The sequence below is a fragment of the Nestor notabilis genome, unplaced genomic scaffold (assembly GCF_000696875.1).
Source record: "Nestor notabilis isolate BGI_N333 unplaced genomic scaffold, ASM69687v1 scaffold20408, whole genome shotgun sequence".
Taxonomy (NCBI): domain Eukaryota; kingdom Metazoa; phylum Chordata; class Aves; order Psittaciformes; family Psittacidae; genus Nestor; species Nestor notabilis.
Genome location: NW_009940995.1, coordinates 18,404 through 40,438, shown reverse-complemented (window position 1 = coordinate 40,438; position 22,035 = coordinate 18,404). Strand labels below are relative to the sequence as shown.

The 22,035-nt window shown below is 40.7% G+C and overlaps 1 protein-coding gene across 1 annotated transcript in view; it reads left to right on the top strand.

Moving 5' to 3' along the window:
- The first annotated feature begins 1,151 nt into the window (after positions 1-1,151).
- Positions 1,152-22,035, top strand: part of EDRF1 (erythroid differentiation regulatory factor 1) — a 24,794-nt gene continuing 3,910 nt past the window's right edge. The window contains 21 exon segments of the mRNA XM_010020653.1: positions 1,152-1,354; positions 2,793-2,859; positions 3,733-3,858; positions 4,565-4,689; positions 5,142-5,301; positions 6,717-6,818; positions 7,109-7,230; positions 8,441-8,552; positions 9,558-9,705; positions 9,780-9,888; positions 10,186-10,297; positions 11,591-11,851; positions 12,491-12,562; positions 13,177-13,327; positions 16,482-16,670; positions 17,662-17,862; positions 18,208-18,426; positions 19,775-19,998; positions 20,529-20,687; positions 20,971-21,120; positions 21,945-22,035. The exon segment at positions 21,945-22,035 is cut by the window's right edge and continues 5 nt beyond it. Of these exon segments, the coding sequence (XP_010018955.1) occupies positions 2,800-2,859; positions 3,733-3,858; positions 4,565-4,689; positions 5,142-5,301; positions 6,717-6,818; positions 7,109-7,230; positions 8,441-8,552; positions 9,558-9,705; positions 9,780-9,888; positions 10,186-10,297; positions 11,591-11,851; positions 12,491-12,562; positions 13,177-13,327; positions 16,482-16,670; positions 17,662-17,862; positions 18,208-18,426; positions 19,775-19,998; positions 20,529-20,687; positions 20,971-21,120; positions 21,945-22,035 (2,893 nt within the window). The 5' untranslated portion in view covers positions 1,152-1,354; positions 2,793-2,799.

The following is a 22,035-nucleotide window of genomic DNA, read 5'->3' as shown; positions in this document are numbered from 1 at the left end:
GAGCTGCCCGGTGCCGCTGCTCCCCCCGCCACAGCCCGGACCGGGCGCATACCCAGCCCCACAGTAACGTTTTAGGTTGCCTCATAGGTGTGGATCCACCTTCCAGTTTGGTGAGTAAGGGAATGCTGTTGTAGGGCTGGAGTGCAGTAGGGAGTGTGCTAATTATGATTAAGCTTTAATTGTAAGCGGTGTTTCTGTTGTTATGCTTAAGTGCAGGGTGCTGCGTGGTATTTACATAAACAGTGTCCTGTGGATCTGTTTTTCCCTTAACATGCATCGGTTCAAAGCTCTCAACACATACCCCAAATCCTTTTCTGGCTCAGGCAGAGATCCCTGTCCTGGTCTCGTGTATTAAAAGTCTTCCCTGTGAGGGTGCTGAGGTGCTGGCACAGGGTGCCCAGAGAAGCTGTGGCTGCCCCATCCCTGGCAGTGTTCAAGGCCAGGTTGGACACAGGGGCTTGGAGCAACCTGCTCTAGTGGAAGATGTCCCTCCCCGGGGCAGGGGGTGGGACTGGATGAGCTTTTTAAGGTCACTTCAACACAAACCAGGCTGGGATTCGATGATTATTAAAGCAGAAATGTGTTTAGCCTTAGTGTTGGTGTTTGTTAGTGAACACTTTCACAAGCTTTTGCGGCATTACTGGGAATTCTATTTTAGTTTCAGCCTTTCTGAGTAATTTTACATTCTGTGGGAGCTGCCTTGAATAACATTTCAGCCTTATAAAGTGGAGCACATGCTTGACGCAAGTGTTGGAATTTGGGTGACTGAAATGCTCATAAGTATATGCAGGAGAAAGTTATAAGTGAATGTAAGACTGGGCTTTGCTCACTAAGTTAAAAATAGCTTATCATAGAGCAAGCCTGGAAGTTTTAATTAGGGTAGCTTTAGATTAGACATTAGGAAGAAGCTCTTCCCTGTGAGGGTGCTGAGGTGCTGGCACAGGGTGCCCAGAGAAGCTGTGGCTGCCCCATCCCTGGTAGTGTTCAAGGCCAGGTTGGACACAGGGGCTTGGAGCAACCTGCTCTAGTGGAAGGTGTCCCTGCCCGTGGCAGGGGGTGGAACTGGATGAGCTTTCAGGTCCCTTCTAACCCAAACCATTCCTTGATTCCATGAAATAAAGGACCTATTTCTCTTTCAATACTAGGGGTCGGTGTTGCTCCTTGGCGGCAATGAAGTGAAAAGCAGTGCTGTGGTGAAGTACTCCTCTGCCCCCCCACAAGCAGCGTTTGCCCGTCTTCAGGAGAAGACAGATCTGAAACTTCCACCTGCCAATTGGTTACGTGAAAGCGCTAAGCTGGGACCAGCAGGTACAACCATTCTTGGCAACAACAAGAAAAGTAAACCCTTTTCAAGGTAAGTAACAGCAGGCTCTATTTTTTGTCAGGCTTTTAAGAATAATTCTAATACTGAACTTCTAATAGTGTAACTGAAAGTATAAAGTGCAGACTTTGCCGCAGCAACTTCTTAACCATTCTCTCTCTACTTTTCCATCCTTAGTTCTTGCCTGTGTGCTATTATCTTGTCTCCTTTATAAATGATTAATGGTGCTGGTGATGCTGTTGATTATTATTCTTTTCAAGTGCATGTTGACACCTTGCCTGAGACAGTCAAGCTTACTTCATGTTCTTCCCTGGTTGGCTGTTGCCAATTGGCCAAAATCAAACTAGACTGGTTCAGCCAGCCTATCTGCTTCTGATAGCAGGTGAAAATTGAACCTCTTGAAGGTTACTGAGCCAATTTGTAGCTCTTCTGGATCTTTAGAAACCAGACCTGGCTAACAAATGGCAAAAGAAATTTCAGAGTCGTGTCAGGAGTGAGCACAGGAGGTTAAATAAGGGGCAAAACCAAAAAGCAGCATTACCTTTCAGTATGGATGTTTGCTCGACAGTTGGATGAGTTGAGTTCAGAGTGTTTATAAACAGGAGGCTTAAATCCTGTGCTGAACAAGCAGATTCACACTAAGTCAGCTAGTTAGTGAAATTTAACAGTTTGTGTTTAAATTCTCATCATCTGTTTCAGGAGATGTACACTTTTGGGCAGAGCAATATGTTTCTCAGGGCTTTATGATTTTCTCCTCTTTGTTTTAGATACTACACTTGTTTGTCAAACAGAGGCTGGCAGTTTTATTCTCTCTGCCTCCAGTGTCAGTATTACAAAGCTAATAGCAACAGTGTAACTTCAGACACTTGCACATCATGTATTTGCTTAGGTTATAGTAATACCTGGTTTAATTGTAAAGAATAATCTGTACATTTAAATAATCCAACTTCAATAGCTTGTAATTTAGAGAGGCTTTAATGAGGGTGGATGAAGATACAAGGATGTGTCTGTTGCAGCATGTAGGCCAGTTTTAGAAAACAGAAATTAGAGGTAAAATGAAATGACAGCAGCTAAAATGAAACTATTTATCATCCTTAATGCCTTAAAGAGAAGCTCTTTGAAAAAACTGTTCTTGTTTTTAGTGTTAAAAAACCATTAAAACTCAATTTCTATGATTTCTCATAACTGTCTTAACAAACACTTTTAAATTGCTGATTTGTCTTCGTTTCACAAAACTTAAGCTACCTTTTTGAAGGTCTTGAAACTGGATGTAAGCAATTCCAGAGAGGGCTTTGAAAAACTTCCAGAATGTAAAACTGGAATTGTTTTGTTAATTAACTTTAGCTCCTATTACACCTTGGAATGTTATCTACACTTTTGTATGATGGAAAGACTTTCAAAAATTGAACAAGCTTAAAAACATCCAGTTCGCTATTTACATATGTCTTAACTTGTAATATTTTCCAAATAGCTTTGGGATGGCCTATGACTTCATTGACTCAGTTGGAAATGATGTGGATGTTGTGTCTGATTCAGAGGTACGTGTAACTTAAGTTCTATTGTTCAAACTCTTTTGTTGTATAAACCTTATTTTAAGATCACTGCCATGGCTTCTGTCGTCTTCATGTCCTCTGAGGAAAAGTGAAAGATCCCCTAATGGGTCACTGAACTTCTGCTCTGTCATTTAAGGAAGTTGTGATCACTGAATAAGGCATGCAGAGATAAAATCATATTTCCTGTGGGTTTCTGTCGTTAATCTTCAGCTAAAATATGTGGTTGAGTGAATGCAACACATCAGTGCAGTGTAGTTGACTTGTGTGTTTGAAATTACTTTTTTCCATGTAAATTACTGTTCTCAAGATGATTTACTTTTCCCCTTACCCTTATCTAGAAGAGAGCACCCCCCTCCAATCTTGTTTCCTCTGAGTTTTGCCAACTCTTTTGGTGCTGGTAATATCTGTAGAATTCAGATAAGACTATTCAGAAGAGGAAACATACACACTCAGTTACTGTCTCAGTGTTGATGTGTGGCAGATTTTTACTCAGACTTGGGTTCCTCTGGTTATCTGACAAAGTGTTGGTATTCCTGTGGTGACGATAAAGCTTTTAAAATCCAAGCCACTTTTGATGATTACCTGGTTGTGATGATCCAAAGAGAGATCAAGTTTAAACCATGTATGTGCTTTATACGGACTACTCAGTCTCTTTATTGCTGTCGTTGAAGTTCTCTGACCACAACAAATGGAACCTCTTGTGGAATGGCCTTAAAATCACTGGCAGTGTAAGGTTTTATTTCCATGCCCATGCCTCTCTAGTGTTAGTAGTATATTCTTTGCTTACTATTTCCTTGAAATTGTCTTACAATGCAGTATAATTCTATTGATTATCTCTGTTCTCTTTTCTCCTGCTAGAACATTAAAAAGCTTCTGAAGATCCCTTACAGCAAGTCACACGTTAGCATGGCAGTACATCGCATCGGGCGGACGCTGCTCTTGGATGAGCTGGACATCCAAGAACTCTTCATGAGATCATCTCAGGTGAGTCATTTGTTCTTTAAGTATGTCATATGGTTAAAATGCATTATTTCAAGAATAGTGTAGCTGCCAAGAAAGTATTTCTGTGTCAAAATGCCTGAGAACTGTAGATGAGTCCAGAAGGTGCTCTGTTCTGCAGCACTTGGTTTACCCACTAGCTGCATCTCATGTCCTATATTTATGGTATTGTAGATCTTGGGAATAAGTTCTTCCCTGTGAAGGTGCTGAGGCATTGACACAGGGTGCCCAGAGAAGCTGTGGCTGCCCCATCCCTGGCAGTGTTCAGGGCCAGGCTGAACACAGGGGCTTGGAGCACCCTGCGTTAGTGGAAGGTGTCCCTGCCCGTGGCAGGGGTTGGAGCTGGATGAGCTTTAAGGTCCCTTCCAGCACAAACCATTCCAGGATTCTGTGGTTAAAATTCCACTTTCCTGTAATTTCTTCAGCCTTGCTGTACTATTTTGTTATTGACAAGTGTTTGTTACTCTGTAACCTCTTACCATGTGTCTGACTTTCTAATGAAATCAACTTGCAGTAAGAACTTTTCCAGAAAACGCATTTCAATACATGACCAGTTCACGACTTTTATCTGTGGATTTATTTTCTGGAGTTTCTTTTATTGTTGTGGATGAGTATTTGTAAGTTAATAAGGCACTTGTTTAACTTTGCAAATGTTTCTTGATATTAATTTCATATTTATGATCTTGCCTAGACAGGGGACTGGACGTGGCTGAAAGAGTTTTATCAAAGGCTGATTGATCAGAAGTGGCAACGGAAAAAGAAGAGTAAAGAACACTGGTACCAGAAGGCTATACTCTCTAAATTTTTGTATTACAGGTAAGCTCATGTATACATGAATCTTTAAATCTGCACAACTTATTTTTATCTGGTTTCTTGTCTTGAAGTAGATGTTAAAAGTCCATTATGGTCTGTCTTATTTACCAATTTATCCTTATATAGAGGAAACTGAGGGATGAGATCAGGAAATAACTGTTTTAACAGAATCTGAAATATTTTAAAGTAAAATTAAAGAATAAAATAAGCAGTGTGACTTAACTGGATATTTCGATATTTCTGGGTTTGCGGAAAGAACAACTTAAAATATATAAGGTAGATGGTGGCACCTGCTGTAGTTTTGTGAGAGTTTGCACAATGAGCAACTTGTCAACACAGCAATCTTTTAATGTATTAAAAAAGTCACACTTTAAGAACAGTGCATAAAATATAACAGTTCTAAAGTGGATCTGTTTGCATGTCATCAACTAAACTTCTTAATGTTGCTTTGTTAGCATTAATGGTGATGGAGCTGCACAGCCTGTTCCTTCCACTTCCAAGCAGCACCAGGAGGGTCCTGTTTCAGGTGAGAGCGATGAAGCAGGAGGGGCCTCCTGGCCAGCTCCTTTTGAAATGCCTTCTTCGTTATCTGAAGATCCAGGTGCCTCTAACCAGGTTAGTGTATATAACGTTTTAAATGGCACCCGTGTTTGTCTAGAGACATCTATAGTGAAAGGTTTTCAAAGCTGTTGCTGCAGTAGTCTTTGCAGAAGGAAATAAACTCAAGCATTGGAAGAACTTGGCAGTAAGTGCAGTTTAGCTTATGCCAGTGTTTCAGAGCTCTAAATTTCAGAAGTTATTTTTTTTCTGTCACTATAATGCCTAAGACATTTATCTGTGCAGTTTTGGGAAAGAAAACATTTGGAGTAGTCATCAGTGACTTCACTTACAAGTAGAAAAATCTGGGGTAATGGTTGGATTTGATGATCTTGAAGGTCTTTTCCAACCTAGGTGATTCTGTGATATTCAGAAGGCGTGTATAGCCTAAAGTTTTGGCCTTTCTTTTTAAACCTGCCATTAAAATGAATCTGTGGTGGCCCTGAATTGATGAGGTGAAGAGAAAAATGGAAGATACATGAAAACATTTGTAAAACAGTTAAGCAACGATTACAAATACTTGCTAGGAGATTACACAAGTGGAAAGCTTATAGTAATTATGCAACAAACTGTAATTAGTATTAGGCCCTAATCCAGGGTTTCAGCCTGTGGCTAAGCTTATTTATGAAAACTGTTAATTCCTATGTTATTTGAGTAATATAAACCAGAATTGATTATATTTTGAGGGGTTGGCAGATATGTTGCATTCAGTCTGTACTAATTTAATAATGATGCTATAGCAATGCTTGGACAGTATTATCAACTTGTATGCCAAATGACTTGGTCAGCTAACTTATGAAGGCTCTAACCTACACTATCCATAAAATTGAGCTAAAATGGTAACTGCATGTGTTGTGGTGTAGTAATATTCTAAGGTGGAGAAATATTTCAGTGCGTGAAAGCTTTTCGAAAAAGGGCTGCTTCTCTTTTCCACCTTCTTGGGGAGCTATTGCCTAATACAGTAGACTCTATCATAAAGAAGCTCTTGTGCATTTGTACAGCCTCATTTTCTTTAGTTTATCAATAAGGCATCAAGGTTTAGTGTGAGGTGTTCCTGCCCATGGCAGGGGGGTGGAACTAGATGATCTAAAGGTCCTTTCCAACCCGAACCATTCTAGGATTCTATAAGATAGAGGCTTTACTTCTGGAGCCTGATAATCTGGTGCTGACCCTGGGGTAATAGAGTTTTTATAGAAACTTCCTGATTTCTTTGCAAAGCTTCTGAGAAGATAAAGTACACAAGTTTGGGACTGGCTATAGAAAAGAAGTGTTCTAGTCACTGACCAGAGGCTTTTTGTTGTTTAATATGTATTTATGTAAAGATGTTAGAGGTAAAGGCTTTTCCCTGATATGCTTCTGTTGTTCAGATTATTTTTAATGGCCTAACTTTATCTCAGCAGCAGAATCACTCCTTATCCTTGTGCTTTTCACAGGGAAGTGTGCCTCTTGAACCCTCATATATAGTGGGGCATGTGGCCTCAGCCCCCAAAGAACAAAACCTGACTACTTTGTTCAATGACGGGGAAAACAGTCAGGTATGCTATCTGTGAAATTTGAGCTCAAACACTGAACCCCCAATTTAATCAAACCTTTTACAATCTGGTCTCAATTGGAACCAAGAGAAAAACTAAGTCCCCTGTAGAAGTAGCTTTTGTGGCATCTGCAATCTCTCTTTTAAGTTAACGTGAATGCATAGCGTAGTTCATCGTGTGCTGTCTTTTCTTTGCTGCTTTTGCTTCTTGCTTTCTCATAATTCCACAGAATGTCCTAGAAAACAAGTTATATACTATAGGCATTTATAGACCAATTTTTTCTCTTAATGAAGGGCCTCAAAAATGACTTTGTCCGTAATATCTTGTGGACCTTTGAAGACATCCACATGTTAGTAGGATCAAATATGCCTATATTTGGAGGTGGGAGATACCCTGCTGTGAGCCTGCGTCTCAGGTGAGGTTTGAAGCCAGCTTTGTCTGACTTGATGGTTTACTTCCTGTTTATCTCTCTGCATTTTGCATGGTTGATTCTTAATTTTTACATGCAGTTTAAAGAAGAAAATTAATGCTTTAGACTTAAAAGGTGATATAAAGGAAAACAGAAACAGTCCCAGTGCTGTGGGGTTTTTTAAACCTAATAAAGATACTAGATCTTTACAGTTTTTTTCCTTCATTTTCTCCCTGTGGAATTTGAATACCAGCACTGCCTTTCTTATTCTAAGTTTCCTCTGCAGGCATTTTGCTAAATATATATATTGTCTATATATATAATAAATATATAGTGTATCTATCCACTAATAGATGCTTACACTATTACAAAAAAGAGTAAGCTGTTACACAAACTTTACACATACCTTTTATATATGTGTGTGTATACATATCTACATTTGTATATATGTAATTTTCCCTGCAGCACTGGGACTTGAGCTGTTCTGTTGGTTTTCCTGGCTCTAAGTGTTAGAACACAGTGGTGGTTTGCAGTCTTCCCTGACTTCAGTGTGAATATTCAGTGTTAAAACACTCCTGTACATCTACTCCTTAGTTTCATTCTATTGCTGTTTTTATAAAAGAGGGTAGTAATATTTCTCCTACAGGGATTCTGAACTTCAGTAACTGCCAGTTGGGCATAAGTACTTAACACTTGTGACTATAGTAGTTCTAAATTCTGACTTACTGCTCACCAGTTCTTCATGTCACTTTATTATCAGTCTTTCCTGCCTGTGCATAGGCAAAGAATGAGCCAAAACTTGAAACTCAGTTGGTATATTTGTCATCTTTTTAAGACACATACAGGAATTAACACGTTGCTTTGCAAGGCATTGTGGCAGGTCTGGGGGAAGGCTTGTGCTAGAATTTGTTGCAGCCAATACTGCTCTTCCTTCAGATCTTAAGTACGTAGTATCTAAGTAATAGTGTGATATCTGAGGCTTGTTAAAGTTTTGGTATAAATGTGGGCAATAATTCAAATTGCTGAGGGAATGTGAGTGTGTTCCATTGGAGAGATCAGTGATTCTGCTTTGTTTGCTAGAACTCATTGTTATAACAATTTACAAATACTTGTTCACTCTTAGATGACTGAAATCTAAATCCCATGATAAAGCATCCCTAATATTTTCTGAAGAGTAAATAAAGACTGAAATAACACCACCAATGTTTGGTTTTAGGGATAACAACAAGCCAATAAACGTGCTAACAGGAATTGACTATTGGTTGGACAACTTAATATGCAACGTACCAGAGCTTGTGATGTGCTTTCATGTAAACGGAATTGTTCAGGTGAGTCTGGCTCTTTGCATTATGCCTAGTTAATCCATCCTTCAGTTTCTGGAATTGCTCCAGTTGTGACAGATCTCTGTCTAATCTTACTGTTCTGGCAAAAAGATTGCAAAAGTCCGTTATTGTAGAATGAGAAACATCTACACAGCTTACAGCAGTTACAAAATACTGTTGTATTTTTATTCCTCCCTTCCATGCATGCAAGATTCCCTCTTCTGTGTGAGCAAAGGCAAAAATAAGAAATGTAGCAGTAGAAATATATCAGTTTCTTGCATTTAAAATCTGTAGTGTTCACTTGCCATGATAGATGCATGGTTTTTAAACCTTCGTTTTTACTGTCTTATAGTAAACCACACATACCAGCAGAGAAATCTGTAGAGGGGATTTTTACAAGGACATGTAAGGACAGGACAAGGGCAATGGCTTGAACCTGCCAGAGGGGAGATTGAGATGAGCTCTGAGGCAGAAGCTCTTCCCTGGGAGGGTGCTGAGGCGCTGGCACAGGGTGCCCAGAGAAGCTGTGGCTGCCCCATCCCTGGCAGTGTTCAAGGCCAGGTTGGACACAGGGGCTTGGAGCAACCTGCTCTAGTGGAAGGTGTCCCTGCCCGTGGCAGGGGTTGGAGCTGGATCAGCTTTAAGTTCCCTTCCAACACAAACCAGGCTGGGATTATATGATTTTCTGTGGTACCTGGTAGCATATAGTTGTTTGTTAGGTTTCATTGAACTAATAGATATTGTTTTTTCACCACTTTTTTTTTTATCACCTTTTATTTATACACATTTACTATGTTTGTCACAGAAGAGAATCCTCTTTTAAGCTTTCAGTGAGTTACATTATCTTTTAAAATAAATAACAAATTAATTTGCTTTATCATGAAGCTGGATCATAATAGTAGCCTTTGTTTCTTTTAGCAGTTGACAGAGACATTGATCTATTGATTTTTGGGGGGGAGTAAGTAGCAGAAAACCCTCCTAGTTTTGAGTTTTAACATATATTCCTTGCAGAAATATGAAATGATCAAGACTGAAGATATTCCCAATTTGGAAAACTCCAATTTTTCTACCAAAGTGATAAAAGATATTGCTCAAAATATCTTATCTTTCCTGAAATCAAATTGCACCAAAGAAGGCCACACATATTGGTTGTTTAAAGGTAAGTAGATTTGGATCATTTTGAAAAGATTTATGTTAATGTCATGTTGATTAATGGAAGGTTTTGCCTTTCAGCAAGTGGGAGTGATATAGTAAAGCTCTATGACCTAACCACACTCTGTGAAGAGACAGAAGACAAATACCAAAACCCTTTTACAATGCCAGTGGCAATTCTTCTATACAAGTGAGTTGTTATTTTCTTGTTATAATATTTAGTTCTTGGTGCAAGTGTATTAAGAATACAGACCGAAACCTGTGATGAAATGAAAATCTGTTGCATGTAAGTCTCAGTCTCACCAAATCAAAACAGATTTTCTCCTCTTCACCATTTTTCTCTGTAAATGACATTCTTCCTGAGTGAAGTCTAGAGCCATCATAAAGCCTGTGAGACCTACATTTATAGTAGTATTTTCTACAGCTTTTTTCCTTCTAGCACAAAGAAATTATTCAGGGATTTACTGTTTTGTTCAACTTCTTTTAGAGTTGCTTGCAATATGATGTTGAAGAAAAACCAGAACAAGAAACACTACGGCACTATCAGAACATTGCTCCTTAATTGTCTGAAGCTACTGGACAATGGCAGACATCCTCAAGTAAGAATGAGGTGTTTTCTTGTAGCTTTGGGTAAATGTAATAGAAATGCTGTCACCTGGTAATATTTTGTGTGGTACTTCCCCCTTCCTTTGCAAGGAACAGAATTTAGATTTCTTTATAGAGCTAGTAATTCTTTTATGCTTAAAGAAGCCCCAGACTATAGTTTTTAATTGCTGGCCTTCACTGACCCTAAGGAATCCAGGTGCTCTGAAGGATAAGTAGTTTGTCAACATTTAGTGAGGTAAAGGTGTGGCTATCTTAAAGTATTACTGCTGCTGGATGTGTTAGCTTCCTTTTTAGTTGCAATAATGGAGCGTGCATCTTTCTCATTGGGTTTTCACAGTCTATTCCTTGTTTTGAATTGAGGGGTTTACAAAGGAGTATCAATGTGTTAACTCAAAATGTAAACTGGGCTACTGCAGGAGACTTGGAAGTTGAGTGGGAAGGAGCTGCTTTATGCAGGCTGTGATGCACTAACATGGTAGCTTACCATGTCTGCTATCTATAGGCAGCACATCCTAACTTTCAAAAAGAAATATCTGAAAACTAATCCAAAGTATAACTCAATTTACATGTCTGTTCTAGATCTAAGCTGGTTTCAGCTGAAAATTGATCCCAAAAACATGTTTAAAATGGTTTACAAGAAGAGACATGGCATATATTAACTACACTAGAAACTCTTGGAATTTATTTTTTGCTAGCATAAGATCTTTTCCTCACTTGCATCTTGTGATCTACAAGGTCTTTTTTATCTCATGGCAGATTTTTACTTGTCTTGCCTAAATTAGAACACAAGTGGAGAAGCAAAAGCTTCTCTGAAGGCAGCTGTGGTTTGAGAGATTCTGTAAAACTCAAGAAGTGCAAATAAACAAGAAGTTTCTTAGGGTGGTGTTAAAAGAAGAAAATGGGGTTATCAAGAGCTGCTCTTATGTATCTATTCCTCTTTTAAGGAGAAAACCCTGAGGCTGTCTTGGTCCAAGGTGGTCTGTATTCCCAATTTTACCCTTATGGCCTTCACTTGCAGAACAAGAGATGAAGACCTTGTAAGGTGCATAGTTGACAACATACTGTCCGCAGATAGTTGTTTCTTAAAGACCTTTAAAAACTTCAGTGCTCAAACATGTGGTTGCACAGTGCGTGTGTATATAGGCTGTAGCCACAGGTTATCCAACACCTATTTGCTTGTGCTCTTTACTCCTTGTTCTAAGACTGTCTATATTGATGTTGTCTCTCAAAAGAAAACAATAATTTGAATGCAACTCACTGATTTTGGTTTTCTCTTCTTTAAAAAGATTATTGCTTCAGCAAACTACATGTTATCAGAGCTTTTTCAGCTGGATGAACCTAAAAAAGAAGACAGTACAGACTTCCCTATCAATGGAAATTCTGATGAAAGTTACAGCGAGGAAGAGGAAGAAATGCCAGACAGTGATGAAAACGGTTCTTACAGTAACAGCTCTGATCCACCAGATGACAATAAAGCAGTGGCTATAATCAAATCTGTTGGAGAGTTATCAGTACCAGAGAAGTACAAGTCTGTTCATCGAATACGTGTAAGTGAAGCTCTGGGGTTTTTAAGGGTGTTCTTGAAAGATCCAGTTCATGCAGCAAAGTTTGTCCCTGAAATTAGGTTTGTCTTCACATTAACTGGGGTGTGAGTCAGTATGGAAAGAAACTTCTTCTTTCTTTCATGGGCTGCTCGTAAATTTGAGGTCTTTGAGTTTTACAGTAAAGCAGGTTCAGTTTTCTTTCTTCTTTCCCTTCTACTTTACCCCAGTAGAAAATAAAAGCACTCCCCCCTCCACCAGAAAAAGCCCAAGGCATTGAATTGTTCAAAGGTGATGGAAGTGCAACTTTGCATAGGGTGAAGAAATGATTTCTGTATGGTATTGATCTGCTTATTTTCCTGGGTTTGCATTGAAGGTCACATGTGGATACTTTTGTAGTTGCTGTTACGGAATAGAATCATCTCTTCTTCTCTTTGCATTGTCTCTGGGACTGACAGGAGAGACCACATACATGAATTGCTCACTGAAATAAAGGAAAGAAACACTGTGACTCTTCAGTGTGGAGTGCTGATGGTCCATTAACACATTCTCTTAATGCTAGCTCTCATATGCATCTTATAGCCAGTAATTCTCATATTTCATGTATTGAACACACACTCTTTTCCTTCCCTGCTGCCCCTCAAGCCGAGCTGTGCATTTCCTGTCTGCCATGGTACTGAAGAGCGCTGCAGGCTGGTGCTCAGCTATGTCTTGGAGGTGAGTTTACTGTTGACTTTCTAATGCCATTTCACCAAGTACCCAATTCTTGAATTCTGTATTTCCTAAGTATTGCTTTCATAGATTCCCAGGCTCGTTTGGGTTGGACGGGACTTTAAAGCTCATCCAGTCCCAACCCCCTGCCACGGGCAGGGACACCTTCCACTCGAGCAGGTTGCTCCAAGCCCCTGTGTCCAACCTGGCCTTGAACACTGCCAGGGATGGGGCAGCCACAGCTTCTCTGGGCACCCTGTGCCAGCACCTCAGCACCCTCACAGGGAAGAGCTTCTGCCCAAGAGCTCATCTCAGTCTCCCCTCTGGCAGGTTCAAGCCATTCCCATTGTCCTATCCCTACATCCCTTGTCCAAAGCCCCTCTGCAGGTCTCCTGGAGCCCCTTTAGGCACTGGAGCTGCTCTAAGGTGTCCCCTTCAGGAGCCTTCTCTTCTCCAGCTGCCCCAGCCCAGCTCTCTCAGCCTGGCTCCAGAGCAGAGCTGCTCCAGCCCTCGCAGCAGCTCCGTGGCCTCCTCTGGTCTCACTCCCACAGCTCCACATCCCTCTTGTCCCTCTCAAGTTCACCTGTCAAGGTAAATTAAATTACTACTTATTTTTGCAGGGCTTGAAGTCTGTTGACAGCAGTGTTAAGAAAGAGAGTGACCTTCCTGCAGCTGACCCCAGCACTCCAATCCCCTTGAAATATGAAGATGAATCCACCAGTGGTGGTCCCGAGTGTCTGGAAAAACAGATGGCTTTATTTTTAGACAAAAGTAAGTTGTATTGTGGTGCGAATAAGACCTTTCCAGTGCCAGTACAAACTGCTGCTACTCTTTGATTGTCAGAACAATGTACTTTAAAGTCACTAATGACACAATTGCCTGAGCAAAAGTAGCATACCACAAATTAGACAACTGTCTCTTCCTTTTCAAATATGAAGAGAGGAGCACATTTGGGTTGTTTTGCATATCAAAGCATCTTTTATTAGTAAACACACAACTTTACTGGACCCTATTTAGATGTGGTTTGAAGGTGACTTCCTTGAAGGCTTAATATTTTGGGGTTTGGTATGTGGAGCACTGAGTTGTACGAGTTGTTTATATGGGTTTTGGGGGATTGTTGGTTGTTTTTTTGGTTTTTTTTGGAGGGGTGGTTTGTGACTTGGAAGTTTTGTGGCAGAACTCACTTCTAGCAGGTTTTTCTCCTACATTATACTTGCTGCTGAATTGTGTATAAAGTGTTAAGTAGGATTTTGTTTTCCTTTTTGTGCCTCTACAATTGTGGAAGGAAGCATCAAATAAAAGATGGTTTTATTCGCTTAAATACTCAATCTCCAGAAGTTTCAGACTATAGTCTATTTTACTTTTCTCTGGAGTCCCATACAAAGGTACAGGAAAGATTCTACTTCTGGAAGCAGCAGAGCTGTCTGCAGGGTGAGAAGCCCTGTAAGCACAACCCTGAAAGAAATTCATGTCTTGCATCTTTTTACAGTACTTTATTCTCTCTCCCTTTGAAAATCTCTAAATAATAAGCAAATTCAGTTTTGAGCTATCATTTAAAGTGTTCCCATGTTTCTTTTCCAGTTTTATGGTTGTCTGTGGGATGTCAATGACCTGAGGATGTTTGCGTACTTTTAGTTTTTATCAGCTGCATGACCACAGAATTTAACTCCTCTATCAGAAGGTTACAGTGTGTTCAGGCTGCACAGATTCTGCACAGAACTGTTAGTATGGGCTGTGAGGCTGATTTTTACCAGGGCCTACTGAGTCATTTCACTTCAGCTCAGCAAGAACAATGTGCTGATTCCAGCTCTCCTGCAGCCAGGCTCTGTCTTCTCCCTTCACAATGTGGAACTGATGACTCACTGCAGCTGCTTGCCAGCTGGCAAGGAGTGTTCACATGTTAACTTCTGTTTAGAAACAAGTGTTTCCTGGGGGATGTGGCAGAGAAATATTGCACAAAGCTGAAAAAAATAACAACTATTTGATTTCTGGGTCGATGCTGGAACTCTTCCCTGAAGTAGCAACTTGTTTAGGTCATAAGGATTGAATTCAACATAGAAAAAAACAGTTCAGACATAAGGAAGAAACTTCTGCTTCTCCAGTATGTGGGTTTTTCTGTGATGCAGATTATGGAGTTTCTGTGCTACATGTGTATGTTGGCAGACACATAGAAAGGATAAATGGTCTTAATTCAATTTCTAACTTGAAGGGAACTACTTCTGAATAGTATATGGATACAGTGTACGTGTGCACTGTGGCTTTAACTGCATGAGTTGTTACTGTGTTAGATTTCTCTTTATCTTAGTGTAAATGTATAGTTCTAGAACTTACTAAAGATACTAAGTTCTTACTTGGGCTTGCAGGTCAGGCCTTGAGGGTCCACCTGTAAGCAAGAGACTTATTTCTGGGCGCAGATATTGTCAGAACAGCATTCTGTCCTTTGGTACACCTGAAGTCAGTTGCCCTTCTGGATCCATGACCAATGCAGCATCATAGAATCCCGGAATGGTTTGTGTTGGAAGGGACCTTAAAGCTCATCCCCCTCCAACTCCCTGCCACAGGCAGGGGCACCTTCCACTAGAGCAGGTTGCTCCAAGCCCCTGTGTCCAACCTGGCCTTGAACACTGCCAGGGATGGGGCAGCCACAGCTTCTCTGGGCACCCTGTGCCAGCGCCTCAGCACCCTCCCAGGGAAGAACTTCTTCCTAATGTCTAATCTAAATCTACTCTCTGTCAGTCAAATAAGGAACCTTCATAATCTTATGCTGAGGGTGTCTTGAAATGAGTGTGAAAGAGACAGTTTTGCCTTGTGGGAAGGACCAGGTTATCTAGCTCCTTCTGTGCTGGAGGCTAAACCCACACATCGAGGCCTTCTCACTTTGAGGCTGTTCATACAGAAAGAGAGCATGTATTGTAAGGATTTGGTGGAGACCATGACTTATGATGTCTGTGGCTTTTTTGTTCTTTTCTACTGCCACCTAACAGAATAGTCTTGGCTATTGCACCTGTGTTTTAAAAGCTGTTAAAGTATGAGAGGTTAGATATGTTGTCCCAAAATCAGGGTTCTTCACCTGGTGCGCAGAGAGCTGACTAACATACAGAGTCAAGGTATTTATTCCATGTCTGCACAGAGATGGGTGCTGGGTGGTAGCTTCACAAAGCCAGTACACACCCTCAGTCTGCCAGTCATCTACTTTTATACATCTCAAACAGTGAAATCAGTGTTTTCATATTTATAACAGTCTGTGTCTACAATCATTGGCTCTTACATTCTCTCATCTCTGTTTAAAGACACAGTATATATTTATTTCACTATCCATGTTCTGTGTGTAAGGTCTTTCTGGGCCAGGGGGGTGATTTTTAGTATTACAAGGAACCAAGTTCCGTTAGGAGCACAGTTATCTTCTCTTTTGCTGAGCTTTTCAAACCACTTCTGCCTTCCTAATCTTTCTGCAGATAGTTGTTACTCTTCTGGTCCAGATGGTTTATTTATCAGTCTTCCAACTCTCCTCAAGGTCTGTAACTTCATAAGGAAACATTGGTTTTGTTTCCTTGCTACATGAAATTCCAAACTCAAGATTTCCAAGCTGACACACATATAGCGCTTTGCAAAATCTTAACTTCTTTGCTGGATAACAACTGCACTGTGTTTCAAAAGCTGTTTAAGGTCTGCGAGTTCAGCTGCATCATCTCTCTTCTCGCTATATTTGAGCATCCCACTATCAGGCGGAGTACATGGAAAAATTCCAAGTAATGGGTCCATTTTGCAGATGAAAAATGTAGTGGCAGACAGGTTGGCATAACTCTACTTGTGCAGAGCTGTAAAAAGGCAATTTACATTCTGTCTGTACACTGATGAAGTTGTGCCCAACCTCGGGCATATGTTAGGGAGATGAGATTTACTGATGAGGCTGTTCATGTTTCAGTGGGCTCGTTTCAGAAGGGGAAGCATTCCAGTCAGTCAGGAATGATTCCTGGATCGTGGCAATATAAGATGAAACTCCAGCTCATTCTGAAATCCTCGAAGGCTTATTATGTCCTGTCTGATGCTGCCATGATTCTACAGAAGTATGGGAGGGCCTTACGATACATCAAGCTGGCATTGCAGTGCCATGGTAAGTGCCTAGAATGTACTTCTCACCTATACCATTGTCCATACATACATTGCATGACAGCAAGTACTTCTCTTGTGCATGATTTATCCTAGTGGTGTGCAGCAACAAGTCTGACAACTGTGTGTTTAAGTATACTAAGTGTATAGTTTGTTACTCAGGAGGGAAGCCTATAGTAAGAAGAACCTGGTAGAAAAGTGCTCCCCTTTTGATAGACTGGGAAGCTCAGAGTGCAGAAATTGAAGCTTCAGAGCACTTGAAGTTGAGAGTGAGTCCTGGTCCCAAGACCAAGATGGTGTTCTGTGGTCTAAGTGTTATCCCTGCAGGCAGATGTTTGTGCCTGGAAATGCTCGGTGCTTCCTGTTTCATCTAAATGTATTCCTGACCCTCAGAAATACGGGCTTGTTCATCAGCTGAATTAGATACTGTCTAGAATATTACTGCTAAAATGAGAATAGTTAATTAGAAAATGCCATTAGCTTGGCACTATAATGCTGCTATTTTGCTTCCATGTTTGTAGGGCTTGGGGTGGGTGAAGGCTTATAAAGCAAGAACACTTGATCTTAATACAAAGCATCGACCTGCTTACCAGTAATTCAAAGCATTCTTCAGCTTGCAGTGGCTCAAAGACTTGAGATTCAAGTTTAAACTGTACCTTTTGGAAATCAATATTTCAGGCTGTATCTTATTTAAGTTAAACTGTGGAAAGTCAGTTTTCCTTTAGTCAAATCTGAGATGAGCAGTTGGAGTTACCAGATTCACTGCTCATCGTAGACAACAGAGTTGCTCTTTTGAAACTGTCAGCTTGTGTAGAGCAACAATGACTTTAAAATAGGTTAGTTCTTCTAGGAAGACATGTGTGTTGCCTGCACACAGAGAATAATGGTGACAGGTACCATGAAAACTAATTATACTGTCAGTCTGTGTCAAACGTTTTGACATTTAATCCTCTTTCTTTCCCTCTCCCTCATTCATGGGGTTTCTTTTCCAATAGATACGTACTGTTGCCTCTGTGCCAGCATGCTTCCTGAAGTGTTGGTGTTTCTTTGCCAGTGCTTAACCCTTTGTGGAGATATCCAGCTAATGCTTGCTCAGAATGCAAACAACAGAGCAGCATATCTGGAAGAATATAATTACCAGACGAAAGAAGATCAGGAAATACTACACAGTCTTCATAGAGAATCCAGGTGCCAAGGTATGATACTTATACAAGAACTGCCATAATGGGACAGCCAAAAGTAGTGTCATTGTGCTTCCTCAAAGCCATGCACTAGTAACTTTGCTGGAGGAGGGTTTATTATGCTTCAGTTGTGCTTTCTTCAGAGAAAGCTTATCATGCCTGTCATACATAAGGAGATTGTCAAGATACATGACATGCCTGAAGCTGTAAAATAGCTCCAGACAGTGATTGTTTAAGTACTGGGTAGATATTCTGACATGGATTTTATACTTGGTCATCTTTTCAGCACTTCAGACCATCACACGTTTCAGTTTGATTGGAAATACTTTTTGACATGCAGGTTTTCATTTTGTGTTCTAGTGTTTGCTTGGGCTACAGACTTGTCCACAGACTTGGAATGCCAGCTCTCTGTCAGCTGTAAATGCTACGAAGCTGCTTATGAAATTCTACTTTTCAGCAATTTGAAAAACCAAAACCCAGAGCAGCATGTACAGGTACTAAAGAGGATGGGCAACATCAGGAATGAGATTGGAGTGTTTTACATGAACCAGGCTGCTGCAGTGCAGACCGAGAGAATGGGCAAGTATTCTTTATTCCCCTTCTTACTTCATAGAGCTACAAAAATGATCATGTTCACTAATAATGCAAGAAATCATTAGTATTTCTGATGATAAAGAAGGCATTTAAAGAACTTCATAGTAAATACTTTTCTGTAGTTGATGTTATGTAACTTTTTAAGTATTTGTCTGCAGTAGGTTACTGTGGCTTGTTCGTTGCACTTAATTGAGTCTTAACTGAATAGGGGAATCTGTAGCTTTGGAGAAATTCCCTTGAAGTATGTAGAATGCCCTCAGAAAACATGATGGAAACTTAAGCCAACTCAGTTATAAAAGGGAGGGTGTAATGCATTCTTGATGTGTTTGGGTTAGCCCAGCAGGAACAAGTGTGAGCTTAATTTAAACATTAGAGTACTCTCAGTAAAGCCATAGAAAAACTTCCTGGTAAGTAAATCCTTGGAAGCTTTGCTTCCTGGCTTATTTTTGGTGTATTTTTCTTGAGGAAATAGAGGTTGCCTTAAGCTTCTTTTTGGGTAGGGTGTTTGGGGTTTTGCTTTTGAAAGCAAAACCAATAATGTCTACACATAAGAATTATGTAAACTAGAACAAATGAGATGCTGGTGGTTCACTGTAAACAGCTCTAGTCTCCCAAATACCATAGAATCAACTAGGTTAGAAAAGGCCTCCAAGATCGAGTCTAGCCATTACCCCAGAACTGCCAAGACCACCAGCTAATTGCTGTCACCTTTGTCCAATTAATATTTGAAGGATTTGGGTTGGACTTCCAACTTTGTGATTTTTCATCATAGAATCATAGAAAGGTTTGTGTTGGAAAGGAGCTTAAAGCTTACCTAGTTCCAACCCCCTGCCATGGGCAGGGACATCTTCCACTAGAGCAGGTTGCTCCAAGCCCCGTCCAACCTGGCATGTTGGATCCATCTCCATGGATCATCTCCATGTTTTTGTAGAACTGCTCTTTAGCTGAACTCAAAGCTCAAATAGTGAATTTCACTTGCCTGTAAAAGTCACTTTTTAGTTCTTTCATACTGTAAGCTTATAGGAGTAACTGTACCCTGAATATTACACTGGAGGGGTGAAATCTAGTTTATCCTGTTAATTTCCCCTGGGTATTGTGTGTTATGTTATCACAATTCTTTTGATAGTACAGTATGTGTAATAGTGCACTTGAGCTACTCAGATTTTTCATGTGTTTGGGTTTTTAATAGTATTTTCCCTGATTTGGCTCTTTAGAATCATTTACCACCCTTAAATTCTAAAAGATCTTTAAAAGATAAAGAATATAGTGCAGTGTTTGCTCACTAGCATTGACGAACTTGCATGGGATCATAAACCTTGTGTCTTAACCCTAGTGAGTAAAACTGTATCCACGACCGAGCAGCAGCTCTGGAAGAAAAGTTTCTCTTGCTTTGAAGAAGGAATCCAGAACTTTGAGTCGATCGATGACGCGACCAATGCTGCTCTTCTGCTCTGCAACACGGGGAGGCTGATGCGGATTTGTGCTCAGGCCCACTGTGCAGCTGAAGGGGACTTCAAAAGAGAGTTTTCCCCAGAAGAGGCTCTTTATTATAATAAGGTAACATCAGACTATTTTGAGAATGGCTCATTAATATGCCTTTTATTGTAGAATATTTGTAAGTATCTGTAAGTCTTGATGTGATAACATGGGATCATCCCTGGCAGTGTTCAAAGCCAGGCTGGACACAGGGGCTTGGAGCAACCTGCTCTAGTGGAAGGTGTCCCTGCCCATGGCAGGGGGTTGGAAGAGGATGAGATTTAAGGTCCCTTCCAACACAGCTTTCATGTTTTCATAATCCTTTCTGTAATGGCTTCAATGTTGTTGTTGAGGTTAGATTTCATTGCTCTGATACATAAAGTGCTGTAACATTCAGATCCTGGTGTTGGACAGACTGCAGTACCACACACAAGGGAGATGGAAATGTATGGTCAGGATTAAAGCTATGACCCAAATGGGTGTAAATAAAATACTGAAGAAGGTTCAGATATTTTGGGATGCTTCCTTGAGAATGAGTGAAGGGAAATTAATTTCTAGTTGCTATAAATACAGGCAATAGCTATGTACATGTATTTCTTTGTCATCTGCAGGCTATTGACTACTACCTGAAGGCGTTAAGATCGTTGGGTAAGAGAGATGTGCATCCAGCTGTCTGGGATTCTGTGAACTGGGAGCTGTCTACTACCTACTTCACTATGGCCACTCTGCAGCAGGATTACGCTCCATTATCTAGAAAGGCCCAGGAACAGGTAATGGAGTGTTTGTGACACCAGCTTTAAAAATAAGCTATTTTCCTCCTGGAAGACTAAGCCATGAGCAAAATTGCTACTGGAACGGATTCTGACCCTTTATTAGTTTGAAAAAACTTCTGTGCAGTATTGGCTGCAAACCATGAAGTGTTTAATCACTGTGTTTTTATAGAGTTTTGCTTGATGAAACAATAGCAGCGCAGAGATTTAACCCTTAAATTTGCACACAGTGCTGTTCTAGTTTCAAAGCACTCACCCTACATCTTCCTGTTTCATTTTGTAGATAGAGAAAGAAGTTAGTGAGGCCATGATGAAGTCCTTGAAATATTGTGATGTTGATACAGTGTCTGCACGACAGCCTCTCTGCCAGTACCGGGCTGCAACCATCCACCACAGGCTGGCTTCAATGTACCACAGTTGCTTGAGAAACCAGGTATTGGCACAAACTGTTTGGGTTCCATGCTTCATGTGTCCAGTGTGCATGGCAATTGTTATCCAACCTGGCCTCGAACACTGCCAGGATGGGGCAGCCACAGCTTCTCTGGGCACCCTGTGCCAGCGCCTCAGCACCCTCCCAGGGAAGAGCTTCTGCCTCAGAGCTCATCTCAATCTCCCCTCGGGCAGGTTCAAGCCATTCCCCTTGTCCTGTCCCTACAGGCCCTTGTCCAAAGCCCCTCTCCAGGTTTCCTGGAGCCCCTTTAGGCACTGTAGCTGCTCTAAGGTCTCCCCTTCTCTTCTCCAGGCTGAAGCAGCCCAGCTCTCTCAGCCTTAAAAATGTTACTTTTAAGAGTCTAGTCTGTCCTTATAGAGTGTATTGAGCTTTGGGGTTCTCTCTATTCTAAGTAGTTCTGTGCTCACGTAACAGAAGCCACTGATGATAAATATGTTCTTTGGTTTGGTTTTGTGTCCAAGCCACTCTTCTGACACTTCAGCCAGCCTTCTACTTTGCATGTAATTTAATAAAGCATTAGTAGAGACTTACATGTTGCTTTCTGATTTCCTCCGAATTATTATTCTTTACAGTTACCTTAGTTACAGTTGGTGTGTATTTGTTACCAGTAGTTATGAAATTACAGTAGCTTCAGAGATGGCAGGATGGTGATGTTGGAGAAATGCAGACATTTAGATGAACCTTTGTGGAATGAGGTGGGAAACGATTGTTGGCACTTCATGCACCAACTTATGCAGGTTTATTTCTAATGGTTACCTCGTGAACATACAAACTGTCTGGGATTTACTACATCCCCTGCTTTGCAGGTTGGTGATGAACATCTGAGGAAGCAACACCGTGTGCTGGCTGATCTCCATTACAGCAAAGCAGTACGACTCTTCCAGCTCCTGAAAGATG